General features: G+C 36.8%; 1 protein-coding gene across 1 annotated transcript in view; it reads left to right on the top strand.

Annotated features, from left to right (window-relative positions):
* SLC44A5 (solute carrier family 44 member 5) overlaps positions 1 to 22044 on the top strand; it is a 372145-nt gene that overhangs the window by 297081 nt on the left and 53020 nt on the right. Inside the window, exons 4-5 of the mRNA XM_068538021.1 lie at positions 1656 to 1740; positions 19729 to 19813. Coding sequence (XP_068394122.1) covers positions 1656 to 1740; positions 19729 to 19813 — 170 coding nt within the window. The remainder of the gene's footprint in view (positions 1 to 1655; positions 1741 to 19728; positions 19814 to 22044) is intronic.

Raw genomic sequence — 22044 nt, 5'->3', positions numbered from 1 at the left:
GTCATTACTGAGTCCATATTGCACGCCAAGCACCACATTAGGCATTCTACTTTCTTTATCTTCTTTCATATCCTCAACATTCTTTGGGGCTGGGTATTATTATACACATTTTTTTAGTAACAAATTGGAAAGCCAAGACTAAAGCATTTAAGTGACTTGTTCAGGGTCATAAAAATATTAAGTAGCAAACCTAGCAATCCAAATGTTTCTTCAGGTGCCCATTTTGAATTAATAATTGTATAGAAAAGGAATAAACCATTCTGGGATAAAGTTAAAAGAAACATATTACAGAGTATAGAGTCAGGTAGAATTAGAACTCTTAGATATCTGACAAACTAAGATATAAAAACAGAATTTAATAAAATAGTGCCTGGAGACATTATACATTGAACACTTAGATGTCATTTAAATGCCTTATTTATAGTCCACTTTCTTTATCCTGGGAAATAAAGATGGGAGCATATGGCAGCAGAGAACTGTCCGAATGAGTCAGATTTTATAAGAAGGTATTAGAAGATGAAACTGTCAATGCCTCTATGACATTGGAGAAAGAATTAGACAAAGGAGACTTTTCTGGGTACTCGGATACTAAAAGGAAAGGCTTGGATGGATGAGAAAAAATATTGAGAAAGGTGTCTTTTCCATATTAAAATTCTCATTCAGAATTGATTTATTTTTGTCTTCCCAAGTCACACAGGCCATATACATAAGAGTGATTGAATTGTAACATGAACTGTCAAATCCATTAAATGTGGGTAAGGAGATAGCTGGAAATGTTAAAAGAAGCAAAGGACAAAGAGATATGTTTTCCATATGCAGAGGCAAGCATTAGGTGACCAATAAATTTCCCAGATTTTTAGGAAACGTATTCATCAAATTAGAGAAATTAGAAACATTTAGTTAGAATTAGGGAGTATTGCCCAATTTAGCTAATGTATGTTGCTTTGTGTGGTTCTCTAGTCTAGCTGATAAGTATATAAGGGCGATGAGTTTGTATGAGGTAGAGCCCTCCCAGCATCTTCAGAGAAAACAGAGCCAAATCTTTAATTTCATGAAGTTTGAAAACACTTGATATTTATAGGCAGCTTTGAGATTATCAGACAAAGTGTACAGTGAATTTTTATTATGTGTTACTTCTGAAGTTGCTACTGTTTGCCTTTACAGTGTCATAAGAAATCATAAAGAACTAGGCAATTTGAATTGGGCATTATAGTTTCATTCCTTTGAATTTTTTGTAATGGTCTTCACTTATGTATAACCCAAAAGAATTACATCATAATATGTACTGCAAATTTATTAGCTCTGCTATGAAGTCATTTAGGTTTGAGCCCTAGCAAAAGTGACTTCTTGACAACCAAGCATTTGTAGTGTGCCCTCTAATTCACATTTTAATAAATGTCATTTTCTAAGTGCATTACCTCATGTTTTGGCTACAACCCAGATGAATCCTGAGAGAATAAGAAATGTGCTTTCTGACTGATTCATCCATATTTTATTTTACTTTTCATTAAGAAATTACTCTTTTAAGAAAATCAATAATCTTTTGTGATTGAGGGGAGAGGTTAGTGTGTTGCAATGGTGCATTCTAATTTCTCAAATCAGACTGCCTTCAGCCAGCTGTTGCTGATTTTTTTTGTCTTTTCTTGTTCCTGCAGCCTGGGTCAATGGCGACCCCAGAAGAGTGGCCTATCCTACAGACAGCCAGGGCTACTTTTGTGGCCAAAAGGGCACCCCCAATGAGTGAGTATGGCCACTTTGCTTTGTCTGATTTTACTGTCTAAGCTGGAACCTAGAAATCACTTTTGCATTAATCCTACTCATAAGAGGATTTAAATTCATAAAAAAGGACTTCCCTCCCCTTTTCCCCAGAGACAGTTTATAAGCAGGTGGGATGTTTCATACTATATGACTTAAGACAAGATGTCATTGTTCTGCAGCATTTTATTAGAACACATGAAGACTCTGCTTAGTAAAAATATAATTGTACTGGGTGAATTGGACCAGTGATTTTATCAGAAGCCATATTTTAAAATGCCTTATGAAGTGGGCTATAGGAAGGCTGAGTTCTGAGGAGCTGCTAAAAAGCTAGACGGTGCAGTTGTTAGAATTGTTTTTGCCACAGTGTCTACTGATAAATCACTCCACCTTTCAAAGTGAGGGGCACACCTAGAAAGTCTTCAATGAGTGGCAGGCCAGCTTTTCAAGACAACTAACTAGCCTGCTGCTGACAATGACCCTGAGTAGCTGAAACAAACAAGGGAGAATGTTCCATTAAATTCCTTTCTAATGTTAATTATAACAAGTTTTCATTTCTGAAAGCAAGTTTTCTTTCTTCATCATAAAGAAAAAACAAAACAGAAACATAGATTTCATATTTTTAGAAATTTTTTTCTCCTTTCTCACTGGTCCATTTCTTTTCTGGTAATACCTGAGTTTTTACTCAGTACCCTAGTTCTTCATAACCAATTCAGTTTCTATAGAAGTTGGTATTGAAAGGGTAAGAAACCAAGGCAGCAGCAGCACTCTCTACCACCAAAAACAGCAAAAAGGAGTCTCAGAATATTTCTGTTGTGTCCCCATGTTGCCCACCCATAACTTGGAGCTTATTATTCCAAGAGATAAACAGATTTAAAAAATAGGTTTAGGAAAGAGTTAACAACACACAAGGAGTAGAATTATTATGGACAATCGAGAAACCAGAAATTTGGGCGAGGTTGGGGGATAAATCCTTAATCATGTCAGGTTGAGTTTATGGCGGGTAAGTTGACATCTACCAAAGGTCCGCATTGCCTATTAGAGACAACTAGACTAAATTCTGATCTAGGATGGTAATTCTTATCTTAACCTCAGTAACTCAAAAACTCCTAGACATTGCCAACAAAACCTTCACACTATGAAGGACAGCGAAAGCACCAGGTGGTAGAAAGATCACACAAATCTCTAAATCTCTAGTTCTTTAAAATAGGCTATTTTTAAAAGGACCTCTGTAACAATGTTTCCCAGACCTAAGCCAATGACCCACTTATTTCCAACAAAAATGTGATAGCACAAATTCCAGTACATGAAGATCATTCAAAGACAATCCTAGTGTAACAGACATGTTCTTTAAAGTATTATGTATAATAACAGTATATTGGAAACTATACAGATATCTAACAACATGTGGATGGTAGTAAATTATGGCCCATGTATTTAATAAAATATAATGGAGCCATTAAAAATGCATGTTTATATTTTTAAGAATTGATTATGTTAATTTTCTTTATAGTTTCTGGATTTTGTGTCATGATTATAATTGCCTTCCTTCTCCTGAAAATAACATTTAGCTATATTTCTCTAGTATGTCTATGGTTTATTAGAAGTTATAAATTTCTAATGCACTTGGGATTTATTTTTGTGTATGGAACGAAGTAAGAATCAAACTTTCTTTTTTTCCAATTGCAGCGCCAGTTGATCTCAGAATAGTTTGTTGAAAAATATGCTCTTTTTCCTCTCTGATTTCTGATACCACAGTTATCATTTGGTGAATTTATATACTTGTTTACAAACCACCTATTGTATTCCAATATGTATATATTTTAAGCCTCTCAATTGTTTTAATTCTTATATAAATGTGTATTAATTTGAAAAGTTAATAAGTTACTTTAAATGATTCTGAGAGTTTTTAGTAGTAAGTGAAAATATTTATGAAAATATCAGATTTCAATCATTAAAACAGTGTGAAATTATCATAGAACTAGCAGAAAGAAATAAATACAATTACAAATATCAGTTTTGAATGTGATAAAGATGGGATTCCACACCAGTAGCCAAAGAGTAGATTATTAAATAAGTGGTATTGAATTAACTGAAATGACATTCATGAATATAAAATAAAATTTGGGGGCTTCCCTGGTGGCACAGTGGTTGAGAATCTGCCTGCCAATGCAGGGGACACGGGTTCGAGCCCTGGTCTGGGAAGATCCCACATGCCGTGGAGCAACTAGGCCCGTGAGCCACAACTACTGAGCCTGTACATACTTTTTCTTGTAAGTTGAGGGAGGTCAAAACCATTCTATGTGCCTAAGGATAAAAGTTCACCTTTAAGTTATAGCCCAAAGGGCTGTTTACTAATAGTTGTCACCTTTCCCTGATGGGAACAATATTTTGAATGACAAATAGATATTCATTAGATACTACGGATCATTTAATTATATGTGTGTCTTCCTAACTGCTTAATATTAGAGAGGTATGTGACCTAAATAATGGTTTTTGTTAGGTGACCTTGTACTTAAGGGTCTCTTTCTGTCCAATTACCAGGCAAGCTTTTCAAATGCACTCAAAGATTTAATTCACAAACCCCATAAGAGCCTTCTAGTAAAAGGTTGGGGCAGCACAAATAAGCTAGTGATACATGACCTTGTTTCAGAAAATCAGGCTGGAATTCTAAGCAAGTATGCTTATTTATCATTGTTGGATTGCTACAGTAAGGCAAAAGACAAAGAAATATGAATATATTTATCATAAATATATAGGAGAAAATGAAAATTAGAACAGTATCATAAAAAGATGCTTATGGGGCTTCCCTGGTGGCGCAGTGGTTGAGAATCTGCCTGCCAATGCAGGGCACGCGGGTTCGAGCCCTGGTCTGGGAGGATCCCACACGCCGCGGAGCAACTGGGCCCGTGAGCCACAATTACCGAGCCTGCGCGTCTGGAGCCTGTGCTCCGCAACGGGAGAGGCCGCGATAGTGAGAGGCCCGCGCACCGCGATGAAGAGTGGCCCCCGCTTGCCGCAATTAGAGAAAGCCCTCGCACAGAAACGAAGACCCAACACAGCCATAAATAAACAAATAAATAAATAAATAAATAAATAAATAAATAAATAAATAAAATTTAAAAAAATAAAAAAATAAAATTGGATATTTATCTCATACATTATACCAAAATGAATACTGAAACATGGAAATATTGTATATAAAATATACAACCAAAAAGTAGCAGAAGAAAATGCAGGGGCATGTTAATAGAATAATGGGGTAAAGAAGCTTTTTCTAAACATGACACCAAAGCCAGAAAATGTAACAGAAATTTTAAAGTATGACACAGAGTAATCCCACTTTAACCCACAAAGTGGTATGCAAAGTTAAAAGATAAGTGGAAATTCAGGAAAAAGAAATTTTTTCAACATGTATACCTGACTGTGGGTCAGTAGCTTTATAATATGAACTACTTTTATAAAATCAAAAAAGAAAAAGATGATCATTCAGTGTAGAACTTGGCAAAAGTAATAAACAGGAAATAACATGACATAATGGCCAATAATAACAGAAAGTGCTGATCAACTACAGTTAAAAAAGAAATGCAAATTAATAAAGAGATATTACTTGAGCTTATTAAGTTGTCAAATAAATTAAAAAGAGTAATATTTCCAGGGTTGACCAGAATAAGGGGAAAAAAAGACATCTTATTTTCTACTGGTGGTAGTGAAATATGATAATATTTATCACATTTTATCAAGTATTTATGAAATTTGTATGTTCTTTTTGATTCAGCAGTTTTTCTCCTAGAACATATATGATGGAGATTTGCATAAACTTTCCTAATGTTATAGGTACTATGAAATAGTAATAATAAAATGGAAACAGCCTAAATGTCTATCAATAGGAGATTGATTAAATGAGTTACAGTATAGTCATATAATAAAATACTATTTAATCATTAACAGTGATTGAGTAGAGATATATTTATTGACATGGAAATATGCCCATGATACTTTGTTAATTCGAGAAATCAGGTTACGCCATGATTTAGTATAATTATATAATTTAGTGTAATAAATGCCATGTATAGTATAATTCTGCCTTGTGATATATATGAATATCATGTAAAAAAAAACACCTATATATGAAAGGATATACACATTCCTACATTAATTATTTCTGGGTAGTGGGATTATATTTTTATTTTTATTTATGTGTTTACTGAGTCACTATTATGTTTCCGATAGTGTTCTAAAGGCTGAGGTTATAGTGCAAACAAATAGACAAGCTACCTGCACTCATGAAGCTTACATTCAATTAGAGGGCAATTACGATAAAGATGTAAACAATGAAGATAATTTCAAATTGTGTGATAAATGCTAGGAAGAAACAAAACAGGTGGCCCCATAGAGAATGACTGGTATATAATGAGCTGCCTCGCGGTTGCATGGGGCAGGTTAGGACTTTCATGAGGAGGTGACCTTTAAATTGAAATATGAAGGCTAGGCAGAAGGCAGCCTTTCAAAAGCCTTGGTAAGAGCTTTAAAGCAGAGACAAGGGCAAAGGTCCTGAGGCAGGAATGAGCCTATGATACTCCAGGAACAGAAAGAAGCCCAGGAGGCTGGAGTGTAGCAAAGAAAAAGGGGAGTGGAATGAGCAGATGTCTGAGAACCAGATAGGAGTCAGATTTTGTAGTTCTATGTGCCCTTTAAAAGTATTTGGATTTTATGTATAAGTGCAGGAAGGCCATGGAAAGGTGTTCATCAAGAAAGTGATACAATCCACGTTACATTTTAAAAGACCATTCTTGTTGCTATTTATACCTTCTTGAACTGTTGCAATTGTTCACAGTGAGCATTTAGGCAGGAAAATATTAAACTTCTTTTATTTTGAAAAAGAATTAATGACAGATATTATAAAATAGAATTATGAGTAATTTTTATTTGCTTATTTATATATTAATATGCATTACAAGTTTCTACCAAAAAATCTAATACTCTTATATTCCCTCCAAATTGTCCAAAAATAAAAGTCTTGAAAGTACATGAGCTGAGGCAGAGTTACCTTACTTATCAAAGCTCTTTGAAAGAAAAAGAGAGAAAACATTTTGTTGAAAGAATATACTCTAGAGTCAAATCCTGACTTTACATCTTTCCGTTGTTGACCTTTGGGCATTGGACGCAACCTACTTGGCCTTAATTTTCTGATAATAATGCAAAAAATTAAATGAAAGAACAGTAATTAGGGTGAAACTTACATGTCCTTTTTTTAACAAAGCACTTTCATATTCAATATTATAATACATCATTCGTGAGGTCTCCAAAGGGCCAGTCACTATGCAAAAGGTTGGAGTCACTTTAGGAGACAAAACACAGAGTTTTCTCAAGGATCTCAGTCTTCAGGGCTATAGCCAAGAAATCCATGGATTTCAGAGAGTTCCAGTCCAAGATGGCAACATAGGAGGCTTCTAACTCACCTCCTCCCATGGACACACTGGATCTACAGCTACACACAGAGCAATTCCCTCTGAAAGAAATCCAGAAACTAGCTGAGTGACTCCTACGTATCAGGTGAACAAGGAAATACCCACTTCAAAATGAGTAGGAAAGGCTGAGACACAGTTTTACCATAAACCGCACGCCTGGCTCAGTGCCATACAATTGGGAGGAAATGCCCAAATCCCAGCCTGTCCCTGAGGAATGAAAGGTTTGAACCCCACATCTAGTGCCCCAACTTTTAAGACTCTGACCCAAGGGACAGGCCCTCAAAACACCTAGCTCTGAAAGCCAACAGGGCTTGCATCCATGAGACTCATAAGACTATTGTAAACAAAGAAGTTCTTAACTCACTGTGGTTATTTCCCCCAGACTCATCTCAGAGGGAACAGACAGAAACACCCATCTCCCAGGCTTTTCCTGTAAGAAAGCTATTTGCATACTTCAATAGCTGCTGCATGAGGGTTAGACTTCTAATATACACACATCTGGGGATGACTACAGTCTTCCCCAGAGCCTGGAGGAGGCCAGTGGGCACTGTCTCTGTGTTCTCCCTCTGGCAGCTCCAAGTTGTACTGACTACCTGGAAGGAACTTGTGCACACATCTAGTGCGCGAGCTTTTGCAGCTGCCACCCAGGGGACACACCCCTTGATCTGGCTCTGGTGGCCCATGGGGCTTGCATTTCATTGGTCCCACAATGAAATGGGACAACTGTAGCAAACAAAAAAACACTTCTTAACTGGCTATCCCCTCAGCACTCAGTGCAGAGGGAGCAGACTGAAATGCTCATTTCCCAGTCTTTCCCTGAAAGAGATCTATTTATGTACTTTAAAAGCTGGGTCTGAGGGTCTGACTTCCAATCAGCCTGCATCTATCACTGACTGAGATCCTCCCCTTTGGGACACTGACAGGTCTTGGCACTGCTCAACTACTAAGAGCCACTAAGAACAAAGAAAGCAACTTGGACATGCACAAAGATTTGAGAGACAGTTAAGAGCTGGGGCTGGGGTGAACATTAAGGTTTATCTCCTACAAGAAACCAGACTGAGAGAGGCAGCTGTTTTATCTAATGCACAGAAACCAACACATAGAATCAAGGAAAATGAAGAAACAGAGGAATATGTTCCAAACAAAAGAACAGATAAATCTCTAGAAACAGATTTTAATGAAATGGAGATACATGATTTACCTGATATAATTCAAAATAAAGGTCATTAAGATGCTCACCAAAGTCAGGAGAACAATGCATAAGTATAATGAGAATTTCAACAGAGATATAGAAAATATAGGTAAAGTATCAACAGAAATCACAGAGCTGAAGAATATAAAAATTGAACTGAAAAATTCATTAGAGGGGTTCAACAGCAGACTAGATAAGCAAAAGAAAGAATGAGCAAACTCAAAGATAGGGCAGTAGGATTCATCCAATTAGAGGAACAAAACGAAAAAGGACTGAAAAAGAGTGTAGATAGCTTAAGGGACTTATGGGACACCATCAAGTGGATCAACATTTGTGTTATATGGATCTCAGAAGGAGAAGAAAAAGAGAAGGGGCAGAAAGCTTCTTCAAAGAAATAATGGTTTAAAACTTCCCTAACCTGGGGAAGCAAGCAGACATCCAAATCCAGGAAGCACAGAAAGTTCCAAATAAGATGAACCCAAAGAAACTCATAGCAAGAAATATTATAATTAAACTGTCAAAAGTTAAAGACAAGGACAGAATCTTAAAAGCAGCAAGAGAAAAACAACTTGTTACATATAAGGGAAACCTCTGTAAGACTACAGGCAGATTTTTCAGTGAGACTTTGCAAGCCGGAAGGCAGTAGAATGATATATTCAATGATACATATATTGAAAGAATAAAAACTGCCAACCAAGAATACTCTATCCAGCAAAATTATCCTTCAGAATTGAAGGAGAGATAAAGAGTTTTCTAGACAAGGAAAAGCTGATAGAGTTCATACTGGCCTTATAAGAAATGTTAAAGGGACTTCCTCAAGCCGAAATGAAAGGATGCTAATTAGTAACAGGAAAAACATATGAAAGTAAAAATATCACTTGTAAAAGAAAATACATAATTAAGCTCTATTTTAGAATAGTCTAAAATTATAATGGTGGTGGGTAAATCATTTATAAATCTAGTATGAAGGTTATAAGACAAAAGTAGTAAAAATAGCTATAACTACAGTAACTTATTAATGGATACACAAGGTGAAAAGATGCAAACTGTGACATCAAAAACATGAAATGTTGGGGAGAGAATAAAAATGTAGAACTTTAGTATGCATCTGCATTAAGTTATCGGCTTAAAATAGACTGCTGTAATATGTTTTATGTAAGCCTTGTGGTAACCACAACGCAAAAACCTATAGTAGATACACAAAAGGTAAAAAAAAAAAAAAGGAATCTAAGCATACTACTACAGAAGATCATCAAATCACAAAGGAAGAGAGCACGGGAAGAAAAGAACAAAAGAACTGCAAAACAGCCGGATAGCAATGAATAAAATGGCAATAGTAAGTCCCACCTATCAATTATTACTTTAAATGTAAATGGATAAAATGATGCAATCTGAAGATACAGAGTGGCTGAATGAATAATAAAACAAGACTCAACTTATATACTGCCTACCAGAGATTTACTTAAGCTTTATGCGCAGACACAGAATAAAAGCAAAGGGATGGAAAAACATATTCCATGCAAATGGAAACCAAAAGAAAGCAGAGGTAGTTATATTTGTATCAGACAAAATAAACTTTAAGGCAAAGACTCTAATAAGTGACAAAGAAGATTATTATATAATGATAAAGGGGTCAATCCAACAAGAGGATATAACATTTATAAATATGTACCCAACTTAAAAGCACTGAAATGTATAAAGCAAATATTAACAGATCTGAAGGGAAAATTAGGCAGCAATATAATAATAGTAGGGGACTTCAATACCCCACTTTCATCAATGGTTAGATCATCCAGACAGAAAATTAGTAAGGAAGAATTGGACTAAATTACATGTTAGACTAGATGGACTTAACAGACATTTACAGACCATTACATCTAAAACCAACAGAATACACATTCTTCTCAAATACATGGAATATTCTGCAGGATAGATCATGTGTTGGGCCACAAAATAGGTTTTAATAAATGTAAAAAGTCTGGAATCATATCAAGCCTCTTTTCCTGCCAAAATGGTATGAAACTAGAAATTAATTCAGAAAACTGGAAAATTCACAGATATGTAAAGATTAAACAACTTGCCACTAAGCATATGGGTCAAAGAAAAACTCAAAAGGGAAATTAGAGAGTATCTTGAGACAAATGAAACTGGAAACATAACATACGAAAGCATATGGAGCACAGCAAAGCAGTTCTAAGAGGGAAATTCCTAGTGATAAACAACTACATTAAGAAGCAAGAGAGATCTCAAGTAAACAACCTAATTTTGCACCTAAAGGAACTAGAAAAAGAAGACCAAAATAAGCCCAAAGTTAGTAGAAGGAAGGAAATGACAAAGATCAGAGTGGAAATAAATGAAAGAGAGATTAATCATTAGAGAAATGCAAATCAAAACTACAATGAAGTATCACCTCACACCGGTCAGAATGGCCATCACCAAAAAATCTACAGACAATAAATGCTGAAGAGGGTGTGGAGAAAAGGGAACCCTCTTGCGCTGTTGGTGGGAATGTAAATTGATACAGCCACTATGGAGAACGGTATGGAGGTTCCTTAAAAAACTAAAAATAGAACTACCATATGACCCAACAATCCCACTACTGGGCATATACCCTGAGAAAACCATAATTCAAAAAGAGACATGTACCCCAGTGTTCATTGCAGCACTATTTACAATAGCCAGGACATGGAAGCAACCTAAGTGTCCGTCGACAGATGAATGGATAAAGAAGATGTGGCACATCTATACAATGGAATATTACTCAGCCATAAAAGGAAATGAAATTGAGTTATTTTTAGTGAGGTGGATGGACCTAGAGTCTGTCATACAGAGTGAAGTAAGTCGGAAAGAGAAAAATACCATATCTTAACATATATATATGGAATCTTAAAAAAAAAAAAAGGTTCTGACAAACCAAGGGGCAGGACAGGAATAAAGATGCAGATGTAGAGAATGGACTTGAGAACACAGGGAGGGGCAAGGGTAAGCTGGGACGAAGTGAGAGAGTGACATTGACATATATACACTACCAACTGTAAAAGAGATAGCTAGTGGGAAGCAGCTGCACAGCACAGGGAGATCAGCTTGGTGCTTTGTGACCACCTAGAGGGGTGGGATAGGGACGGTGGGAGGGAGGCGCAAGAGGGAGGAGATATGGGGATATATATATATACATATAGCTGATTCACTTTGTTATACAGCAGATACTAACACAACATTGTAAAGCAATTATACTCCAATAAAGATGTCAAAAAAAAAAAGCAATAGGGAAGATAAGTGAAACTACCAACTGTTTTTTTGAAAACATAAAATTGACAAACCTTTTGCTAGACTCATTGAGAAAAAAGGTGAGACTACTTAAATAAATTCAGAAATGAAACAGGAGACATCTGATACCACACAAACACAAAGGATCATAAGAGACTACTATGAACCATTATATACCAAGAAATTGGACAGCCTAGAAGAAATGGATAAATCCTAGAAACATACAACGTACCAAGACTGAATCATGAAGAAACAGAAAATCTGAACAAGCCAATTTACTAGTAAGAAGATTGAATCAGTAACCAGAAACCTCCCAACAAAGAAAAGTCCAGGACCAAATGACTTCACTGATAAACGCTACCAAACATTTAAAGAAGAATTAACAACAGTCCTTCTCAAACTCCTTCATAAAATAGAAGAGGAGAGAGAATTATGACACATTGTTCAATGGAACAGATTAGAGAGCCCCAAAATAAAGCCACAGAAATATGGTCAATTACTTTATGACAAAGAAGCCAAGAATATACAATAAGGATATTCTTTTCAATAAATGGTATTGGGAGAACTGGAATGCCACATGCAAAGCCACGAAACTGGACCACTTCCATCTTACAGCATAAACAAAAATCAATTCAAGATGGATTAAAGACTTGAATTAGGACCTGAAACTGTAAAACTCCTAGTAAGCTCCTTGACATCGATCTTGGCAATAATCTTTTGGATCTGACACCAAAAGCAAAGGTAGGAAAAGGCAAAATAAACAAGTGGGACTACATCAAACTAAAAAGCTTCTGCACAGCACAGGAAACCATCAACAAAATGAAAAGGAAGCCTATGGAATGGGAGAAAATATTTGTGAATCATACATCTGATAAGGGATTAGTATCCCAAATTTATAAAGAACCCATGTAACTCAATAGTAAAAAACCAAACAGTGAAACACATGATTAAAAAATAGGCAGAGGATCTGAATAGACATTTTTCCAAAGAAGACATACAGATGGCCGACAGATATATGAAAAGGTGCTCAACATCACTAATCATCAGGAAAATGCAAATCAAAACCACATGAGTTATCACCTGATTAAAATGGCTATCATCAAAAAAGACAAGAGAAAACAAGTGTTGGCAAGGATATGGAGAAATTATTGTGCATTATTGGTGGGAATGTAAATTGGTGCAGCCACTATAGAAAACAGTATGGAGATCCTAAAAACATTAAAAATAGAATTACCACATGATCCAGTAATTCCACTTCTGGGTATATATCCAAAAGAAATTAAATCATGATCTTGAATAGATATCTGCACCCCCATGTTCATTGCAGCATTGCTTATGATAGCCAAGTCGTGGAAACAACCTAAGTCTCACTGGATGGGTGTATGGGTAAAGAAAATGTGATTTTATACAAATAAATAAATTTAAAAGTTCAGCAGTAAAAAAGAAGGAAATCCTGCCATTTGTGACAATATGGATGGACCCTGAGGCTATTATGCTATGTGATATCTAAAAAAAAATGAACTCACAGAAAGAGAACAGATTGGCGGTTGCCAGAAGTGGGAGGTGTGGGGTGTGGGAAAGGGGTTTAGGTGGTCAAAATGTACCAACTTCCAGTTATAAGTTTCTAAGGATGGAAGGTACAGCATGGTGACTATAATTAACAATACTATATTGTATATTTGAAAGTTGCTGAGAGAATAGATCTTAAAAGTTCCCATCACAAGAAAAAAATTTGTAGCTATATGAAGTGATAGATGTTAACTAAACTTATTGTGGTAATTATTTCTCAATATATGCATATATCAAATCATTATGCTGTATACCTTAAACTAACACAATGTTACATGTCAAGTATATTCTCAATAAAACTGGAAAAAATTAAACTAGGAACTGGACAAAAAAAAAAGAAGAAGAAATCCATGGATTTCAATCTAGTGTGTTTCGCAGAGTGTGCTGTCTGAAGAATAATGCTTACAATCCCATCTGAAACATTACACTCACCCCCACTTTCTCTAGTTACTTTCTGGCACAAGACCCTGATTTATTGTCTTGGGTACTTATCACTACTTGAATTTATCCTGATTATTAATTTCACTTGTTTATTTTCCTCTACTAGAGTCAAAGTTCTTTGAGATGAGGGACGTTCTCTGTTTTGCTGTTGTGTCCTCAGCACTTCATTATAGTAGGTGCTCAGTAGGTTCACTGTTAAATGAATCAGAATAAAGGGGTAGCACAGAAAAGACAGTGATTTGCTCCAGTTGGAGGTCAGTGTAAAGTTCTTATCAGATCCTCCTATTAGCACTGCTAAGTGGTGCCATTATTACTACTCTCATCTAGAAAATTAGGAAGCAAATTCAGATAGGTTAAAGTATGCATTCAGGGTCAGCTGACTACTAAATGGCAAAAGTAACACGTTCTAACCCCAAATTCTGTGTTCTTTAGGCTGCATATTGATAGAGTTGCAGTGAAATTGGTTTTCCATGTTCCATGTTTAATCTAGTCCTTAAAATCTTGAACATCTAGTCCTTAAAATCTTTTTACAATGGTAAAAGTACCATTAAATTTAAAAAAAAAATGTGTGTGTATATATTTTCATCTGTAAATGAAATGCATCTCTGTGAGAATGTGTAAAGCAGGTTAGGCACTCCAAACAACTGAGTCCAGGACATACTTGTTAGACTGTAACAGTGTTTGTACTCATTAGTGTCATGATGTGCTTAGAGCAACCCTTTGATTCTCAACTCTAAAAAACATTCCTTAACTGAGCTTAAAATCCCATGCTTAGAGATGGTGTGATAGTGTTTAGGATAGAATTTGGTCAGTCTGTGCTTTGTCTATGCCTAACCAAAAGGACACTAGGGGAAACAATGGGAGTTTTCTAAAATGTCAAAGCAGATAAAACAGACTCAAAGGAAAATGGAGTGCTTTGTTGACGTGTGCAACTTTCTCTGCCTTTTGAGTTGCAGGGAAGTTATTCATGATACTTGGGTATGATCCTTTTCTTTGTGATTTCTACTAAAAAGCAAGAACTCGATTGATTTTGATGCCACCTTCTGGCTACTACAAAAACTTCAGCTTATAAAGTTTGGGTTAAAACAACTTTGAACGTTGTCTGATGCAGCCCAATTGCCAGATTAGACAGACCGAAATACCCATCTTCCTAGTATGAGCTTCAGATAGGGAAACAGGAAAGATTAAGAGAACAAAGCTCTTCTATTTAAGTTTTGCATCAATTTGGCATCTAAGTGAAGCAATAATAACTTTGTCTTCAGTTCACTGAAGAAACACTTATAAAATGGCAAGGAGGTCTCACAAATCTGTTTGATTGAACATACTACAAGCCCAGATCTATTACTTGGTTTAATTTTTAAAATCTATATCAAAATAATATATGCCTATGAAAATAAACCAAACAATAATGAAGAGCTTATAATAAAAGCAAAAAAAGCAATGGTCTCCTGTCTTAGGAGATTTCTTTCCAGAAAGATAATCTCTCCTCCTTCTGGTTGTTTTAGTCAGTTCAGGCTGCTATAACAGAATACCATAGACTAGGTAGCTTGTAAATGACAAAAATTTATTTCTCACAATTCTTGGGACCAGAAGTCCAAGATTAGGTGCCTGCTTGGTCAGGTTCTTGGCTAGGGTCCATTCCCTGGTTTGCCATCTTTATTCTGCATCCTCAAATGGAGGAAGGGATGAGAGAGCTCTCTGAGGTCTCTTTTATAAGGGCACTAATTCCATTCATGTGGGCTACACCCTCCTGACCTAAGCACCTCCAAAGGCCCCACCTCCTAATACCATCACTTTGGGGGTTAGGATTTTAACATATGACTTTTGGGGGAACACATTCAGTCCGTAACACTACTCTTAGTTCTTCTGGCAGTTTTTTGCATAACTTTAAATCATATGCTTATTCTTTCATTTTGTACTTTATTAATTTTAGATAGTATCCATTGATAGCCTGCTATGAAAAATGAAGATTTAACTAATTTACATTATCTGTTTTCCTGTTCTCCCTCCTCGTTCCATGTTTAATGGTTAAATTATTGCCTTTAGATTTTCTTATAGTTTACTTTTGTGACTTTAAATGGTATACTGAGCTTTGATTGCTTGTTCCACTAACTTCTGTCAGTATCTCGACTCCTCTTTATGTAAGAGGAGGATATTATCCCCACTACCCTTCTCTCCATCTTTCTTTTCCATTCCACTTTCTATATTTACCCTTTACAAGGTCAAGTTTGTTATAAAGTTCAGTTCTGCAACTTCATCAGAATCTTTCATGTTCTGTTGGTAGGTTGATTCTAGAAGTTGGAAATAAGACTTTTACTTTGTAATAACTACGTGAAGTTTAGTCACTGTCTGGCCATTACATTTTCATTTCTACTGTGTCCCTGATATCAAAGCCAAATCTTACACTTTATTTGCAGCTTAGCATCATGCTACATTTTAGTTTATTTCAACATAGGGCAATGACATTCTTGTATAATGTTTTATTTGTCAGCCAAGTTTTTCTTGAATAGTCTTTATCAGGACCATAAGTTTGTCTACCATTCCAGTCACACTATTTTTCAGAGGCTCCCTCTTCTCTGAACACCTGCCTTGTAGAACTTCTGTCCTTTTGTTCCACTCAGGACCAGGTAAATATAGGCCTACTGCATAGCTTTAATTCTGGGACTTACCTACCTCATTAGATTGGGTCCCGCTTCTAGAGGTGCCAGATTTAGCAAATAAAAACACAGAATGCTCAGTTAATTTTCAATTTCAAATAAACAAGAAGTATGTATTTTTTTAGTGTAAGGACATCCCATGAACCATTTTCTATATCCCAACTTCTTTCTTTGTGAACACCCTTGTTTTGATGGAGAACATTCTTGATTATCTTCCTAAGAAGAGAAAGCACAGGAAGTAAATTTGAGAAGTCCCTGGAAATGTTTTTCTTCTCCCTCTTTACAGTTGACTGATGGTCTAGCTTTAGAAGTGTAACTTGAAAGACAATTCCTGTCAGAAATTTGAAGATACTGTTCTATTGTTTTTAGCATCCAATGTGTCTAATGCTAGTCTGATTCACATACCTTGTGGTGACTTTTTTCCTCTGGGAAAGCATTTAAAATTGTTTCTTTACTCTTGGTGTTCTGAAATCTCACAATTTGATGTAGGTCTTTCTTAAAAAATATTCTTTTTGTTCAGGCCTGAGTGGGGGTCCTTTAATTCTAAAGAACTATGACTCTCATCAGCTCTGAAAATTTTTCTTCAGTTATTTCTTTGCTGTTTTCATTCTTTCCATTTTATTGGTTGTCTTTTGGGAACTCTGTTAGTCATACCTTGGACCTCCTGGATTAGTCTCGATGCCTCTTTTTTTTTTCCTTATATTTTCCATCTATGATTTTTTTATTCTGTATTCTAGGAGATTTATCAAGTTTTTTCCAGCTCTGCTTTTGATTTTAAAATTTTGGTAATCATACTTTAAATCTCTTAAAGCCTTCTTGTTTCCTATTTATTCCTCTAATAACATAGTATTTTTATATATGAATAATCTGCTTGAATTACTCTGAAAAAAATTTTTTTAAGGTCCCTCCTATCCCCTGAATTATTTTTATTTCATCTGGCATCAGTTTTTGTTTGTTTACTTTAGTCTTTCTCTTTCCTATTCTGATTTCTCTTAAATTCCTGATGCTACTTGGTTATCCATTTTTACTAAAGAAAGAATTGGGTCGCTTGTGTGAATTTGCTCTGTTTCTGTGTTAGTAGCTCAGTTTTTCCAGGGCGGCCTCTGCCCCATATGGGATAGGAACGTTGTATTAGCTGTTAGATTTCACTACAGCATGAACTGGTGGGAAGCTGACTATCAGGCATGGGCTTTTACAATGCCAGAATATGAAGGGTTGTAGACTGGGGTACCCAATCCCACAAAAGCCCTTGCTATCATTCAACAAAAGAGGCCTCTGTTTTTGCCCATTTTTCCTGGATGCTAGAAGTCTTAAGTGTAGGTGTATGGGAGGAGCACAGAGACGCTGATTTGCACTGTAGACCTATATATAAACCTTCATTAATCTTCTTACTTTTGGCCACATTTCTCACTCTCAGCTTTGAGTCCAGAATGTGTCATGATTTCTAACAGGCATATCATATCCCACCCTTTTTGTAGCTTTTCTATGGTGCATTCATCACTCAACACAGTCTCATATGCTCTCCATCTTCCGGAAATTGTTGAACTCTCTTGTGCAATTGTGTGCAGATCCCATCCTGCACGTCCTTAGCTGGTATGGTGAGGTTTATTCCTTTTTGTACTTTTATTCTTTTATTTCCATGAGTCTCGGGAAAGAAGAGAGATGGGCTTAAGTGCATCTTACATCATCTCAAACTAGTAGTTTGTAGTTGCTTCTGTTTTGTTGTTTCATGGCGGAAATATAATTCAAGTTAAATAATGAGTTACTTCCTCAGTCACTTCTGCAGAATTGTTCAGCTGCAACTATCGCCATCTACTTTGTACCTAGGGAATCTGAGGACCACTGATGTTTAAAGATATCAGACAGACTTTGATAGAATGACTATAGATTTGTGCAAAAAACTAAGGAGGATTCTAAGATATTGAAAAACTTATTCTGAAATTGACCTCATCCATTCTGCAACATCTGATGAGTGCCTAATATGGGCCAAGTACTCAGCTAAGTGTTGGCAAGGTAGATGGGTATAAAGATGAATAAGGTACAAACTTTACCCTTGAGGATCACATAATCTGGTGAATAACTTGAGTTTATGTAGCATTTTGCAGTTTATAAATCAGTTTTACCTGTGGGGCATTCTTGACAATTACTGATTTACCATTCAGCATTTTAACTACTCCTAAGGGACTCCAATGAATCATGACATGTATAATTTATTCATTTGCTTAGGTACAAATCTGAATCACATGTAGAAGATATAGTTGCTTGGGTGGTGAAAGAGCCAAGCTCACTCTTGTGGAATCGTGAAGTAGCCTTGTGCATATTGTGTATGAATTTATAGCCAGATTCTTGAGCCATCTGAACTAGATGGGATTACAAACATGAAATGGGTTTATGTTTTTCCCCTATTATTGCCTTTAACAATGTTCTTTCAAATTTCTTTCCTTCTTGTTTTGGCATCTTGGGTAGCTTCCTTCCATAGCTTTCTAAATACTTTCTATTGTTAAAAAGTTCAGTGCAGTCCAATTTAAAATTTGAATCTTGTTTCTTCCAATTCCCCAGCTCAGGTTTGAACTCTGCAAGGGAACTTAGAGTGGGAGAGAGGCCCTGTTCTGCTATTTCCCTTCTCTTCCCTCTCTCCTGGTCCTAGCTCTTTGTGTTGTGACAGATAGAAGGAGGAGTATCTGTTACTTTCCTGGCCACTGCCCTAGTCCCACATGGTTGTTGCTGCTGCAGCTAAGACGTAACTGACTATGCATAAACTCTGTCTCTGGGGTAAGCATCCAAAGGCTGGCTCTCTCATGGTGCACAAGTGGAAATTCTCTGGGGAAGTCCTCACTGACTAGTTCTTTGATGTGAGAAATCAGCTTTGGCTTGCCCTCCACCAAACCCCTTTGGCTTTATGCCTGGTGATTCACCTCCAGTCTCTTGTCAGATGAGGTACCACCAGGAAGATGCAAGCCCATTTACTTGACTCCACGTTCTCCCGTGACAGGCTGCTTCAGTGCTGCCCTCTTTCTACCCCCATTGGTTTATTTCAACTCTCCTGTGATCTCTTTGGGTCTCACTTTTCCCTGCTAAAACATTAAACATTTTTCAACATTATTTTCAATGGCAATATAGTCTTCTACTTTATGGATGTGGAATTCTTTATGTAACCAATCCCCTGTTGATGGACAATTTGATTATTTCAACTTTTTACTATTACCAAAAGGTGCTTTAAGTGTTAGGCAGCTTAAAGGGGAGTTGGAGAATATTTTGCAACTGTCTGGGGAAAATGAAGCCGATTTTTAAATGTTATGTTATATTAAAGTATACAGGGGCTGAAATGATATGAAATATTTCCACAGTCACTAAAAATATTATGTTGTTCTCTTAGGAACAAGCCCATTTTGTTTTACTTTAACCTGCTCAGCTGTACCAGTCCCTCCGTGGTGGTAAACCTACAGTGCCCTACCAGACAGGTAAGGCAAAAAAAACATGCCTCGCTGGTGATGTTAGCGATTTTAACATTCTTGGGTGAAAGAATTGAGAAACTACATTTGAGTTCTGGGTGTGTGTGATTAATGATGAATTTATGGAAGGTGGGAAGACAGAAGTATAAGCTCATGTTGGTTCATATACAATAAAAAAAAAAAAGCAGGGATTAATCATTTTAGTATGACTAGGAACCTCAGTGATTATCTTGTCTAACCACCTATTTTTATAAATGAATAAACTGCAGCCCAGAGAAGTGGAGATATTTTTCTCAAGATCAGTATTAGGAAGAATAAAGCCAGCTACTGTAACTAATAAACCCCAGTTTTTCAGTGACTTAAAACAGTAGTTTCTTTTTGGTCATATAAGAGTAAAAGGCGGTGTTTGTGGTCAATGGGCAACGCTCTTCCAGGCTCCTTTCGTCTGGTGGCTCTGTCGTCCCTTAAGTCCTCAGCAGGAGCAGCACTCAGTCGCCGGAAGAAGACAGAGAGGCTGAATAAAGCACCCCTGTTCTTAAAAGCCTTGGATCAGTAGGGTCACACAGTGCATTTCTACTTATACGCCATAGACTCATTAGTTTTATTTGTTCACACCGAGATGCAAGAAGGAGGGAATAAAGCAATGTAATTGTGGGCTGAGCAGCCTCTTGTGTACCATGAACAAATGAAACAATAGAGACAAACTTCATTGTTTCTTCCATAGTCTTTCCCTCTGTCCTCCAGAACACCCTTCTTCCCAAGGGAGACAACCCAGAATCCCATGTGGTACTATCTTTAACCCATAGTCTAGGATCTATGGATTATGCATAGTCTCTCCATCAGGTCTTGACACTAAATGCACAATGGGGAACAGGGCTAGGAAAATTAGAATACAAGCTCCCATTCAGAAAGGGAGGACGTCTAAATGCACAGTGGTCTTTAGTGCATGGCACTGGAGAACAGTCTTTTATTCCACCTGGATCGTGTTCTCTGAAGGAAGTTGCTTATCCATCACATCCTATGATTCTTTGCTCAACCCCCTGGAAGGTTATTTCCTGTCTGTCAGCCTCAGACCACACCATTGCTGAGCATTGGAAATATACCCTCTTAGGGGCCGCGTGGCTTTGAAGCTTTCTACCTATTGTGCGAGTGTAGAACCTCAAAGATTATATTAACAGTCAAAGGCCTTTTCAGGTTAGGTCGTGAATTTGGCAGTACAACTACCTCAAAAACTTACTAAGATTTTGACTTAGTTGCTTCCTCTCGGATCCACTTCGCTGTACATCAGAAACTAACACAACATTGTAAATCAACTATACTTCAATAAAATTAAAAAATTAAAAAAAAAATCACTCCTTTATATAAACCCTCAGTTCTTTTGCCCCTTCTCATTTACTTGTACTTCCCTGGCAAAACATCATTCATGGCTAAATGCAGCTTTCTGCCTACTCCATGCCTCAACCCAGGCAGCTGTGTGTTCTTGCAGAAAACACACACAACAGTCCATTAAATGAAGGACCACTAACCTCAAGGGGGCCCTTAATGCTGTCCCCAAATCACACAGGAGACCCTTTGCCCATTCACTAGCTACTCTGCTAGAAAACAATTTCACACCTTTTCCTCTCACCTCAGACCTCCAAGACCTCCTTCCCAGTCTCCACGTCAGCCTCTGACTTAGCTTCCTATTTCACTGAGAAAGTATCAGCATTCAGAAGACAACTTTTACGAGCTGCCACACTGACCTCTACTTGCCTACCTGTCATCATCTGTGTTCATGTATTTACTCTGCCTTCCCTGCTCTTACTGTGGAGGAACAGCCTGTGTGCCCAAGGCCAGCCCATCCGCTCGTGCATTAGATCTTATCCTTGCTCACAAAGTCCAGCACACAACTCCAGAAATCTTCTGGTTTTTTCTTTTATTACCATTTTCCTTCTCTACTAAGTTATCCCCATCGGTAGACAAACATGCTGTTATTTCTTCCGTCTTAAATAATTCTCTCCTTGATCCCACATCCCCTTCCAGTTACTGCTTCATATCTCTGTGCCTCTTTTTTTTGCCAAACTCCTCATAAGAATAGTTTATATTCAATGTGTCTAAATCCTCCCTTCTCATTTTCATTCAGGCTTTTACTCCTACTCCATTTTCTCCAAATGATATTGATACCATCGATCTCCATCTATTTAAACCAATGGTCAATTTTCAATCCGTATTTACTTGAGCTAACAGCACTGTTTAATCAA

The sequence above is a fragment of the Eschrichtius robustus genome, chromosome 3 (genome assembly GCF_028021215.1).
Source record: "Eschrichtius robustus isolate mEscRob2 chromosome 3, mEscRob2.pri, whole genome shotgun sequence".
Taxonomy (NCBI): Eukaryota; Metazoa; Chordata; class Mammalia; order Artiodactyla; family Eschrichtiidae; genus Eschrichtius; species Eschrichtius robustus.
This window is presented reverse-complemented; position numbering and strand designations above follow the sequence as displayed.